Source organism: Danio rerio, chromosome 16, assembly GCF_049306965.1.
Source record: "Danio rerio strain Tuebingen ecotype United States chromosome 16, GRCz12tu, whole genome shotgun sequence".
NCBI lineage: Eukaryota > Metazoa > Chordata > Actinopteri > Cypriniformes > Danionidae > Danio > Danio rerio.
This window is the reverse complement of record NC_133191.1, coordinates 36,330,798-36,343,882: the sequence shown is the minus strand read 5'-3', so window position 1 is coordinate 36,343,882 and position 13,085 is coordinate 36,330,798. Positions and strand designations below refer to the sequence as shown.

General features: G+C 32.4%; 1 protein-coding gene across 3 annotated transcripts; it reads right to left on the bottom strand.

The window, feature by feature from the left end:
• Nucleotides 1-2,892: 2,892 nt before the first annotated feature.
• Nucleotides 2,893-11,510, bottom strand: cnr2 (cannabinoid receptor 2). 3 transcript variants are annotated; one of them, XM_073925355.1, is made up of 4 exons: nt 10,969-11,099; nt 10,744-10,852; nt 8,613-8,715; nt 2,893-6,703 (listed from the first exon to the last, which is right to left on the bottom strand). In XM_073925355.1, the coding sequence occupies exons 3-4, from the start codon at nt 8,692-8,694 to the stop codon at nt 5,634-5,636; spliced, it is 1,152 nt and encodes a 383-aa protein (XP_073781456.1). In that variant the 5' UTR covers nt 8,695-8,715; nt 10,744-10,852; nt 10,969-11,099; the 3' UTR covers nt 2,893-5,633.
• Nucleotides 11,511-13,085: the final 1,575 nt, after the last annotated feature.

Genomic DNA, 13,085 nt, shown 5'->3' with positions numbered 1-13,085 from the left:
AACAAGCATGAGTTTGGATGTTAAAAATGCATTAGTAAATGTTTAATTATGAGTAATAAATGCTGTACAAGTGTTGTTCATGATTAGTTTATGTTAGTAAATGCATTAACTAATAAACCTTATTGTAAAGTGATACCAATGAATTGTGTGAAACCCTGCATTTTTTACAGTGTACAATTATTATCATCATCTATAATACAAAACATCTATGTATTTTGCATTTAGGCTATATTATTAGAAGAAGTTTTGGTGTCATGTGCCCAGTCTTTTAATCAGACTAGTGTTTCACATTCATATTATCAATTTATAGCGTGTGGATCCATATGATATTTATGGAGTAATAGTTTACCTAACCAAAACCCATATTTCTGAAATATTTGCATGTTGGTATGTGTTTGTGTTTCCTCTCAAAGCAGTCCTTCAACCCACAGGGAAACATTTCCGTGTGGTCTCCAGGTTAAAACCACATTTGTAAGTTGTAAAATGTGAAAGTTGACTACACATGGAAGTCACTTTTTATTCCAGCCTTTGAAGTTTCAACTCAAATCAAATGAAAATTGTATAAAATATAAAACATCTTGGTAATGCACATATTACATACAGTTATCAAAATGGTATGATAACTGTTTCATTGAATTGGAATTATAAGGTTCTATCTGCGTTCTAAATTATTTTGAGAAATTGAGCTTTAAAGTTTTTGCCTTCCATATAGTAAACAATATGTGTGTAATAGTTATCTTTCATATTTTAGCATGACAGAGACCCTAAATATACTTTAAATGCAAATTATCAATATTTTCTTTATTTTGCAAATTGAGGAAAAAAAAACAGGGCAAATGCAGACAGAACCTTCTAATTGTTTATTTTAACTGTGTTTTATTAACGTTTTTATAAACATAGTATACAATTAACATATACTTAAAATGTTTACATTCACAAAAAATAAACAGATGGAAAATAATAATCAATACAAATTATAATAAATAAATAAATAAATAATAGTAAAAGCTTAAAAAAGAACCTTCTAATTCTAAAATGTCATTTTCAGCTTGGAATGAAAAGGTCCTAGGTCCTATCTGGCAAATCATCCACTGTATATATATATATATATATATATATATATATATATATATATATATATATATATATATATATATATATATATATATATATATATATATATATATATATATATATATACATACATTTATTTAAAGTTTTAGGATGAATATTTTTTCTTGTTTAATATTTTGTCCTGATCAGATGTTTATTTTATTTAATTAATTACTATGGTAATATTTATTAAATTATATGCTTTTTATGAATTACTGAATTATATGCCCCATGAATTAAATTAAGTATTTGCCCTTCAAGGCTTAATATCAAATTTAAAGACTTTAAAAGAATACAGACAATGAACAAATGAGTTTAATAATACACACTCAAAAATGTTTCACTGACTATATATACACACATACAAATATTTCACATATAATATATACATTTTTTTAACAACAGAGCAGTCTGGTGGAATGACAAAGAAAGCTGATCCTGATTGGTCCTTGTTCATGCATTCGAAATGCCGATTGGCTCACAGAAAGAACCTTATAGAGCAAAGCTAGAGTTCGACTTTGTAGATAAAACCTTTTTTATTTTTGTAAAAAAAAAAAAAAAGTAGTCTTCAAATGTAAACAACTTCAGATAAGTTTTCATTTATTAAGAAAGTGTGAATACCATAATTTTGACAAAAATTTCAGATAGAACCTTACAATTCTAAGGATTTCAAGAAAGTGAGTGCTGGTATGCAGAAATTGTTTTATTGATGCATCATAAAATCCATTAAATAAATCCAGGAAATAACAGAAAAGCGACAACCTGGACAATATAATTTCATACCTAAATGTCAATTAAAGCAACAAGGTTCCATTGTGCGATACAAAAGCATAAATAAATTGATGAAAAACTATACAAACGTATACAAATTTTACAACCATTTGACATTAATTAACATACATTTTACTCAATGAATTAGTTTAACTATACCACAGTTACAGTATTTTATTATAACTCACAAATGTATACAAGTGATGCAGAAGATATTCTGTTCTAAAATAAGCAAAATTCAGGATTAAAGCATTTTAAATTCTTAGCAGACTCTTATCAAAGTCCATTCAAGATGTATTCTACAGTCTTTTCTCTTTGCCAAGTATCATTAAAACATATACTCAAGCCTTAGTGTATCATAACAGTTACCATAGATAAGTTTTAAGACTGAGAACTGTGATGAAGCCACAGATTGTGCTGTGGTGCTACAAATCATGAAGCATATATTTAAAAAAGGAAGCAAAGTTTTAGTTTCTAGTCATCAATAACGCTGAAGGGTGTTTTGTTTCACAGTGTAATCTATATATACATGGCTTCTTTTATGCTTGGATGAAATTGAAGCAGATGAGTCAGCTGTTCTGAGTCTGTTTAGTAAGTATAAAGGTGTTTAGGGAAATAACGAAACCAGACCAGAATAGCAATATTACTAAGCACCGACTTATTGCATATTAATAAACAATAAATATATGTTGTCAGATTAAGGCTGCACAATATATCTTTTCAGCAATGTGATCATTCGCAATAGTCACATTGCACGTGTTTGCAACGTTGTGTCTTGGATTATAATTTATCACTTCGCAAGTGTTTTTTAAAGGGGCTCTGACTGTGAGGATTTTAAAAGTATAAAAACATTTTTTTTAAATTGACCATTTGTAACTTTGAAAAATTAATAATGATTAATTTTATTGAATTGTTTACACAACATAGAATATGCAATTGTATTTTACATTTGATTATTCAATTACTGTTTGCTTAATACAGTAAAATGCTGTTTATTTAATTTGTATCTTTTTCTTTATTGAGTTTATCTATGTTTGTAGATTTGTTTATAATATTTTATGATATTTTTGTCGTAAATTATAATTCTTTCCAAAATAGGTATTCAAGTCATTTGGTGAAATTGTCTACATAATCGGAATATATATCACAGAATAAAAAAAAATTCAATGTTTGATTTTTTCAATATCGTGCAGCCCTATTTCAGATTCTATTTGTTTACAAAATGTTCAAATTGATGACTCGTTGAAGCTAAAATCTTGTATACACTACATAAGTTTAAGTTCTTATTAGTAATCTGCTCTGTTCATTTCATATTCTAATTTTAATATACTGTACTTATTACAATACAATGCGCAATGTGAAGGCACAATGTATCATCAAAAACTAGACAATTTTTTTTTATTATTTCAGCTTCTCATCTGTAAAACTGAATTTAAGAATCTCAAATAATTTGTATAAGAAATATGAACAAAATTAGGGATGCACCATATGGACATTTCTGGTGAAGCCAATATACATGCCTATATAGTTCCATCTCAGTTTTTATAAGTTTGACTACATAAACCAAAATGCAAACAATACCACTGGTAACTGATATTATTTCAAAACCCTATTGACTTTGTTCTTCAGTGTGGAAGTGCGTTCAATTTCGTGATTGTTTTAGAACTTCCGATTTAGTGTTGCCTGCATGGGAGAAATGACTATAGACACTATGGTCCTATAGGAATATTAAATGGGAGAAAATGGTCAAACCTACAAACAAGTGTGTTCATGACTATTTATAACAGAAGAAAAATGTAATAAGGACATATCAGTTTGCAGCATCAATCAGCATAATTAGCTAACAGCTAAAAATCAAAGGAAGTGAATGAGACCGAAAGTGTCAAGCCCAAATAAATTCCGATGGCAGCGCCCTCTCATATGTGAAGATGGCAGATTCCAACAACATATAGCTTTCCTTTCTCAGAATCATTTACAAGTTGACATGGTGTTTTTTTTTCCACAGTGACAAATATGACCAAGATCTTATTTTTCTTTTCATAAATCTTTTAGGGTGTATTTACATGACACATAATGGTAAAGGCACCAGTCATATCATAATGGCCAGCAGTATACATCTTAAGTAGATAAACTGCCATCCATCCGACACAGATAATCCATCATTCATTTGCTTTAAAATACTGGGCCAGTAACAATTACATTAAGCATAATAATTTTTAGGTAATACTGATATGGCAACCGATATATTGTGTATCTTATGAAGATCAATTGACAGAAATAATCTATCATTTATCACATTTAATATAACAGGCCTGTAACATTAAAATTAATAATTTATTGGTCATTATGACACCTGTATATTGTACATACCCAGAAGAGAACTGGTCGCCCTGACTGAGGCTGGTTTCTCCTGAGGTTTGTTCTTCACTTTCGTCAACTGGTGTAATTTTGGTTCCTTGCAACTGCCACCTCTGGCTTCACTGGTTGGGAGTGGATTTGCTATTCAGTGGATCGGCCTTCAGCAGTGTTATTTGCATTACAAAGCATCCGAATGAAACTGAACTGAACTTCAACAATGACACATATACCAAACTGAACTGAATCAGTTTTAATTTACTAGACCTACATCATGCGGCTAAACTACTCTTCTTCCTGCATGACTTGCCTGAATATTTCATAGTTTGTAATATTTTATGGGCTTTTATTTGTTCTTCATCTACGTTAAGCTGCTTTGACACATTCTACATTGTAAAAAGCACTATAGAAAGAAAGATGAATTCATTATAATAATTTATCGGTTAATATATTTGATATGGTAACCGATATATTGTGCATTTTAAGTAGATTGACCGCCAAAAATAATCCAAAATTTATCAGCAGTTATATATAGGGCCAATAACAATAACATTAAAACTAATAAAGTATCAGTCAGTACTAATATAACAACTGATATATTGTACATATCAGTCAATATTAATATGGCTATCAATATATTCTGCATCTTATCTTTGATAAGTAGATCAAATGCCAAAAAAAAAAAATGTTTCTCAGTTTTTATATATTCGGCCAATAACAATAAAGCTAATAATATATCAGTCAATACTGATAAGACCACCAATATATTGTACATATTGGCCGATACTGACATGGCAAACAATATATTTTACATATCAGATGATACTGATATGGCAAGCAATATATTGTGCATCTTAAATAGATCAACAGGCAAAGAAATCCATCATTTATCAGCTTTACTATATCGGGCCAATAACATTAAAGCTAATAATTTATCAGTTATTACTTATATTTGATTTGATATGCCAACTGACATATTGTAAATATCAGCCGATACTATAGGGCAAACGATATATTGTGAATCTTATCTTTGATAAGTAGATCAACTGGCAAAAAAAATCTATGATTTTTTAGCTTTTATATATTGGGCTAATAACAATAACATCAAAGCTAATAATATATCAGTCAATACTTATATGACCCTCAATATATTTTACATATCGGCTGATGGCAAGCAATATATTGTGCATCCTAAATACATCAATCGACAAAAAAATCAATTCATCAGCTTTACTATATCAGGCCAAAAACAATAACATTAAAACTAATAATGTATCTGTCTTTACTGATAAGACAACCGATATATTGTACATATCGGCCGATATCGTTGTGGCCAACAATATATTGTGCTTCCATAAACAAAATGACAAGTAAATATGACTTTTAGACATTATTCATATGCTGTTTTGCTGCCTGTCTGCACTCCTAGAAACAATTTCTGGGTTACTACCACTCACTGCCGGATTTGTGCTCTTTTTGCCAGAACTGCTATCAGTTATTTGGCCATGAGTATGACCCAAAGCATGTTCCCTGCATGCCTTGCAACATTCTATCAATGCCAGCATTTCTCCCCTCAGCTCTCGGCAGCGCAGGGCATAGAGAAGAGGGTTTACACAAGAGTTCACCAGACACAGTGTGCTACAGAAAGCGAACATTCGCTGTTGTTTGTTTGTCAGGGTCACTCTGACGTCCACTACCATAAAGGACAGGACGGGCAGCCAACAGATCGCCAGGATTAGAAGGATCAAACTAAAAGTGTGTGCGAGCTGAATGTCCATTCGCATTCGAGCCTGTCCTTTCACGCTCTGCCTCCCTAACTTTGGTCCACCCATATTTGCTTCATGGCGATTTGCTTTCCACAGGATAAGAGCATAAGCCACTATGATAAGAAAAAGCATCACAAGCTGCAGACCCGTCCAGCTGGCCAAATAGTGACGATCCACGTACGGGAAGAGACGTGAGCATGGACGATCCAACCAGGTTTTGCACCTCCACCCCATCAAAGGGAGGAATGAGAGAATAATCGTCACACACCATAAGAATAATATGGCCAGTTTGGCTCTAGTGCGTGTCAGTAGCAGCTTGTAATTGGAAGCCTGGTAGATGCAAAGATATCGGTCCAGCGCTGTCAGCAAAAGGCTTCCCACAGAGCCCGTAAACGCCATTGTGACGCCACCAAGCTTGAAGAGATAGAGGTTAGCATCGTCTCTCTGACTGAGAAGATGGAAATCTAGAAAACTGATGGTGAAGAAACAGCTGGCAAACATGTCGGCCAGTGCCAGGCTGCTGATAAACAGGTACGATGGGCGTCTGCGCAGTGCTGTGGAGCTTGCAATGGTCAGCAGGACCAAAATGTTCGCCAGGAAAGTCACTGGGCCGGCTAGAAAGCAAATTGAGCTGATAGCTTTCTGCTCTTGTGTGGTCAAAACCATGTAGCACTGTAGGCTATTGCATAAGCTTTTATCTGTAACAAATTGGGTGGGGGGGTTACTTCCTGTTTAAATGCAATTCATTTAAAGGTTATATGAAATGTACATTTTTAATATAGAAAAAATAAATTAATTGAAAAATAGATAAAAGAATTTCAACTGAATGTTGAACCATTCATTCATTCATTTTCCTTCAGCTTAGTCTCTTTATTCATCAGGAGTTGCCACACCGGAATGAACCACCAACTAATCCAGCATATGTTTTACGCATTGGATGCCCTTCCAGCTGCAACCCAGTAGTGGGAAACATCCATAACATTCATTCACACATATACCACTGCCAATTTAGCTTATTAAATTCACCTATACCAACATCCATATACATACAAGCGCCGGAGGTTAATAAATTTTCCGGAAACCCATGCAAACACTGGGAGAACAAACTCGAACCAGTGACTTTCTTGAGGTGACAGCGCTAACCACTGAGCCGTGTCACCCCTGTGTTAAACCATTAACTTAAAATTTTTGGATTCCATTTACTACACTTTTATACTGGGGTAACAGTACACAAAACGAATGGTTTGGTACACATGTAATTTTTTTAAAAGTTACAGATTGGTTTAATTTCAGTACAGTTAGGGAGAAGAAATACAAAACCTTAAATTGTCGTTTTTTTATTGTTATTGTAAAAAATCAAGTTTCTAAGAATTTTTAATAAAATAGAATTTTAGAATTGAATTTCTTCAATATACATATATATCCAGAATATCGCACGGCTATCAGCCAATCAGATTTGAGAACCAGACAGAACTGTTGTATAAAAAAAAATAATATATATATATATATAGGAACAGCTGATATTGACATATAATATAAATATATTTCAGTCATTATTGAACTCTAATTTTAAATATGTTTGAATATGTGAACCAATAGGGCGACATGGTGGCTCAGTGGTTAGCAATGTTGCCTCACAGCAAGAAAGTCTTGAGTCCCAGCTGGGCCAGTTTGCATTTCTGTGTGGAGTTTGCATGTTCTCCCTGTGTTTATGTAGGTTTCCTCCATGTGCTCTGGTTTCCCCCACATTCCAAACACATGGGCTATAAGTGAATTAAATAAACTAAATTGATCGTAGTGTATGTGTGCGAACATGACAGTGTGTGGGTGTTTCCCAGTACTGGGTTACAAGAGGGGCATTCGCTGTGTAAAACATTTGCTGGATAAGTTGCCAGTGCATTCGGCTGTGGTGACCCCTGATATATAAAGGGACTAAGCCGAAGGAAAATGAATGAATGTTAACTATTACAGCCCTAATTAATATATACTACTTTTAAACTGGCCCCAAACTTATGACATATATAGTGCGTGAGTGTGTTACATTTCATTTGTTAAAAATTTTTAACATTAACTAACAATACTTCTAGCATTTATCAATCTCAGTTCTAGAAAATTTAATATACATATGTAGTATTAAAAATAGTACTAAATATAAATGCTCAAAATGGGCGAGACGGTGACTCAATGGTTAGCACTGTCACCTCACAGCAAGAAGGTCAATGGTTTGAACCCTGGCTGGGTTTGATTTGAATAAACTAAATTGGCCGTAGTGTATGTGTGTGCGAATGTGAGAGTGTATGGGTGTTTCCCAGTACTGGGTTGCAGCTAGAAGGACATCCACTGAGTAAAAACTTTAAAAACTGAATAAATTGGCAGTTCATTCCACTGTGGCGATCCCTGATGTATAAAGAGACTAAGCCCAAGGAAAATGAATTAATGAATAAATGCTGAAAAAAACGTATTGCTTGATGTTAATTTGGGTTAATAAATAGCAACAAATTGCACCTTATTGTAAAGTTTTACTAAACTTACAAGCAAAATTATAACACAACCTGAAAAGACATAGCATGATATAAAAAAACAAACAGGCCATGAAACAAACAGTACCTGTGGTTGAAATGTTCTGTGTACTCAAATTTGAGTAAAGCACAGTCGTAGCTTCTTGATCTTGTTCCAGTTTGTTCTCCATTTTCCCCTGGGCAAAACTGATCTGTTACAAGTAAATGATGAAACTTAAGAAAGTTGAATTTGGAATCACAAACCACACAGTCACAAAACTCATTTAAAGTCAAACATGTCTCCAAGCAACATTTTATTAGGCTAATACATTCTATAAATAAAAAGACATTATTGAGGCTGCATGGCTTAGATTTGGAAGAGAGATGATATTATCCTTAATGTGAAGTGTTAAGACTGTTTCGTGGGTTTATTCTGGTCATTTTGTTACTTTGATCTTTTTGTCACTGTGACCGACAGTTCTTCAACGGATTAGAGAGGTGATTATTGCCCCCTGCTGGACAAAAGACCACACCCGATTATTTCTACACAAGGACAAAGAAAATCAAGTATTGTTTGATTCAGTATTTTTCTTAATAATATCCACAGAAGGGAAAAAAAGTATCCTTAAAAGTCCAAGAAACAGACTTTTCATCAAACTTTAAAACAACATTTCCTCTAAAAATGAAGATCTATGGTTTGGTTTACCTTCACATAAGTTTTATTGCATGTATAGTAGCTATATTCTATGCGTTGGTGTATATTATTTTCATATATTTGTTCAGCGTACTCCTGTCATTCACTCTTCAGTGTAACATGGCTAGGTTTTTTCTTAATGAATTTATTTTTATCATTATTCCCAGCAATTCTGTATTTTATTGCATGCATTTTCTCTTTATGTTCACTGATGTGGATTGTTTGTCTATGTTATAGTTTCAAAACTATATAAACAGTTACACAGTCTGCTTGCTATGGATATTGTTTTGTATTGTTCACCTTATTTGTTCTTTCCTTAAGTGGGGTAAAGTTGGTTTTACATTCGCACATACGTTTAGTGAGAACCTGTGACATGCTCACTAAAGTGTTTAATTTGAATATTCAGTCTGAAATCACATGTAAGTATGACTTCAAACATGATTTGCTAACATGATTTGCAAATATAAAACCAATTTTTCCTCAATCTTTTCTTATAAGATGCACTTATTTAATTCTTTTTATACTCATATATTCATAATAAAATACATTTGCTTCATTGTCATTCATTCATTCATTTTCTTTCTGGCTAAGTCCCTTTATTAATCTGGGGTCGCCACAGCGGCCAACTTATCCAGTAGATGTTTTACACAGTGGATGCGCTTCCAGCTGCAACCGATCAATGGGAAACACCCATACACATACATTACGGACAATTTAGCTTACCCAATTCATCTATACCACATGTCTTTGAAAACCGAAGCACCGGGTGGAAATGCCAGCCGAGGCTCGAACCAGCGACTTTCTTGCTGTGAGGCAAGAGCGCTACCCACTGCACCACCGCGTTGGCATGCTTTACTGTATGTTCTTAAAATATATTTTATTTACAGAACCACAAATCATGTCATCTGATCTTTAATTTCTAAAATGTAAAAAAAAAAAACAGTTAAACAAATACATACAATTTCCTTTACACAACAAGATATGTGTTTCAGAAAATATTCTATTAGACAAAAAAGACCTCAGGTTGAAATGTCATACAAATATTACAAATAGAAAAACCTTTGGAAACTCAAAATAACAAGAGAAAATAAATTCCTCGCATGTTTACTCCAAAAATCTGTTTCTCAGTAATTAACATATTTTTGGGTATTTTACAGGCCATTTACACCTTTGGCAGCTCAATCTGGAGTTTGAAATGCATGCCTTTTGTTTTACCTTTATCTACTTCAGGTTTCTATTGTGCTACAGAGCTTTAACTGAACTAAACCAAGACAAAAGACTATCTAAATACCTCATAAAATATAGTTTTGATACTCTCTGCTAGTGTAAACACCAAAACAACACCATACAAACTTTGACAAAATATGTGAATCTAACTTTACATCATACTGTATATATTAGTATATCGTCTCTCTAAATAATGCTTTCATACTGTCACAAATTAAAACAAAAAGAAACCTATTGTTCCTTGTTTAAATTTACAAAGTTGCTTCGTTTCACCCAGGATTTTGGCATGAACAAATGTCTAATGAATTGGAGTTCTTACCTTTGTGTTTTGCTGTTGATGCAGGTTAATATTTCAGAGCCGTTGTCTTTCACAAGTCTTCTTTTTCTGTCTCTGATTTCAACAATAGAGAACACATCACACCCCCCACCTCAGAAAGATAGAGCCAAAATTTCACTATAACATCCCCAGCTGTTATAATATGAGCTACGACGCTTTCATCTTGGATGTGCAGAAGTGAAATTCACAAGATTAAAATGACATTACTGAGCAAAGCAAAAGTAACCGATGGAAAACACCAAACCCGTTATTTTTTGAGGAACTTTAGTCTCTCATCAAGAAAAATCATCGTGTAATGAATGCTGAAACATTTCTTCTCACCACATCTTCCTCATACTGCCCTATTACACAAATGTACTTATATCACGTGGCAGCTGCTGGATGGAAATATCAGTTACATCTCATGCACATTGTCCCAATTTATAGACATTTCCATCCCTGTGATTGCTTATTCTGAAAGGCTATGGGGGAGGAGAAGTGAATTTGTGAGGTACTATAAAAACAAGTTTAGTAAGGAAGTTCTTGAATATTTATCATTTTAAACTTCTATTAATAAAAACATAGCCTATTTAGCATTTATTATACAGTTAGTAAAAATGGCAAATGACATATTTAACTAAACATTAAAAATGTAAATAGACAGACAATAGATTGAAAATTACCTGCATTGAACGTTCTGGGAAGATTATATTATGGTGGTTACCAAAAGATAACCTACATAACGTTCCAAGCACATTTTATTTGCTTCCCAATATAAATAATAAATGGGAACCATATGGGAACGTTATGTGTTTGCAGGCATAATGTCTTTGTTTTCAAATTTGACAAATTATCTTTTTACAATAGGCATGTATTAAGTGTAGCGTTATTTTTAATCAACAGGTGGCGCTTGTGAATCTTTATGTAATCAGGCATGTGTGGTATCTATCCTACTGAAAACATATTTTAAATGCAAAGGTATCCAATGTTCTATATTTGTCTTTTTGAAGACTAATTTTATCCATCTGTCTATATCCAAATCTAAATGCCAATTAAAAATGTTTATGTACATATAAATGCAATGATTTCTACAGTGACTTTTAGCCCTTACATGGGCCAGCACACAATTCTGACAGTATAACCTTGGATAAAAAATATCACAGTATCACGTTATTGTGATTACTGCTCTAAAATATATTATTTTTAAATGTCTGGGTAATAAAAAAACCCTTTAAAAACAATATTTTTTTAATTTTTTAACAGGTTAGAAATATTTTGGAGCAGTAAGCAAGTCAGGGCAAATAATGAATAATAACTGATTGATGAACAGCATGCAGAACAACTCACTGCCTGTTGTATAATGCAGTTATCCCTATTTGAATTCAAATTATTGAAGCAATACTGCCAGGTAAAAATAGATTTTTGTCATATATTTGAATCAAGTGATATAGTTAAGCAATATCTCACAATGGGACCAATAGCCTATAACAGAATGGCTGCTGTTTTGTTGAATAGCGCGAGTGAATATGCGGTTTTTAATAAGATAATCTTATGTTATACTTCAGACACAATATTGCCTGTTTGCTCAGTTATACAAACGAAAACATTACCTTTAAAAGCCACATAAACTTTTGTGCGTGCACTGTCGCTGCTGCTGAACGATTCAATAATTCGCTTTACACTGCCACCTACTGTCAGCTTTGTTTTCTCATTTAGAGAATTATTATTTTATCAAATAAAAATTGGTAACTTTTTATAGTAATGGTCCATTAGTTCAGTGAATTTTTTAAAATAATTTAATAAGTATTAACAATAATGAACAGAATTTATTAATCGTAATTTGGTTAACATAAACAATTAACAACTTTATTTTATGTAACGTAAACAAAGTGAATAAATATATTGATCATTTGTTTGTTCATATTGGTAAATAAATTACAATAGACAATTGATTAAAACTATTACCCAAAATTTATCTTATTTTCCTATTTTAAAAATAAAGTAAAAACTAAATTATTATTTAATAACGAAAATAAAATTATAGATCTCCCAAAAAAATACTAATTATTTTGACCTTTGTTTCATTTGACACCTATATTATTTGTTTCTTTTGGAGAATTTGAAAATGTTGGTAACCAAACTGCAATAAATGGTCTGTGACTAAATATATCTGAATACCAATTTGAATAAAAAAAATCCTTAATGAAAAAAATAATTAAAAGCATGGTCGTTGCAGCCTAAAAGTTGCAATGCTTTGTGCAATACAGTTTAAAGTTACTTTTGTAAATGTCTGCATTATGAATACATGACTTGAAAAGTGTTTGTGGTAATATAGTCAAATTCAG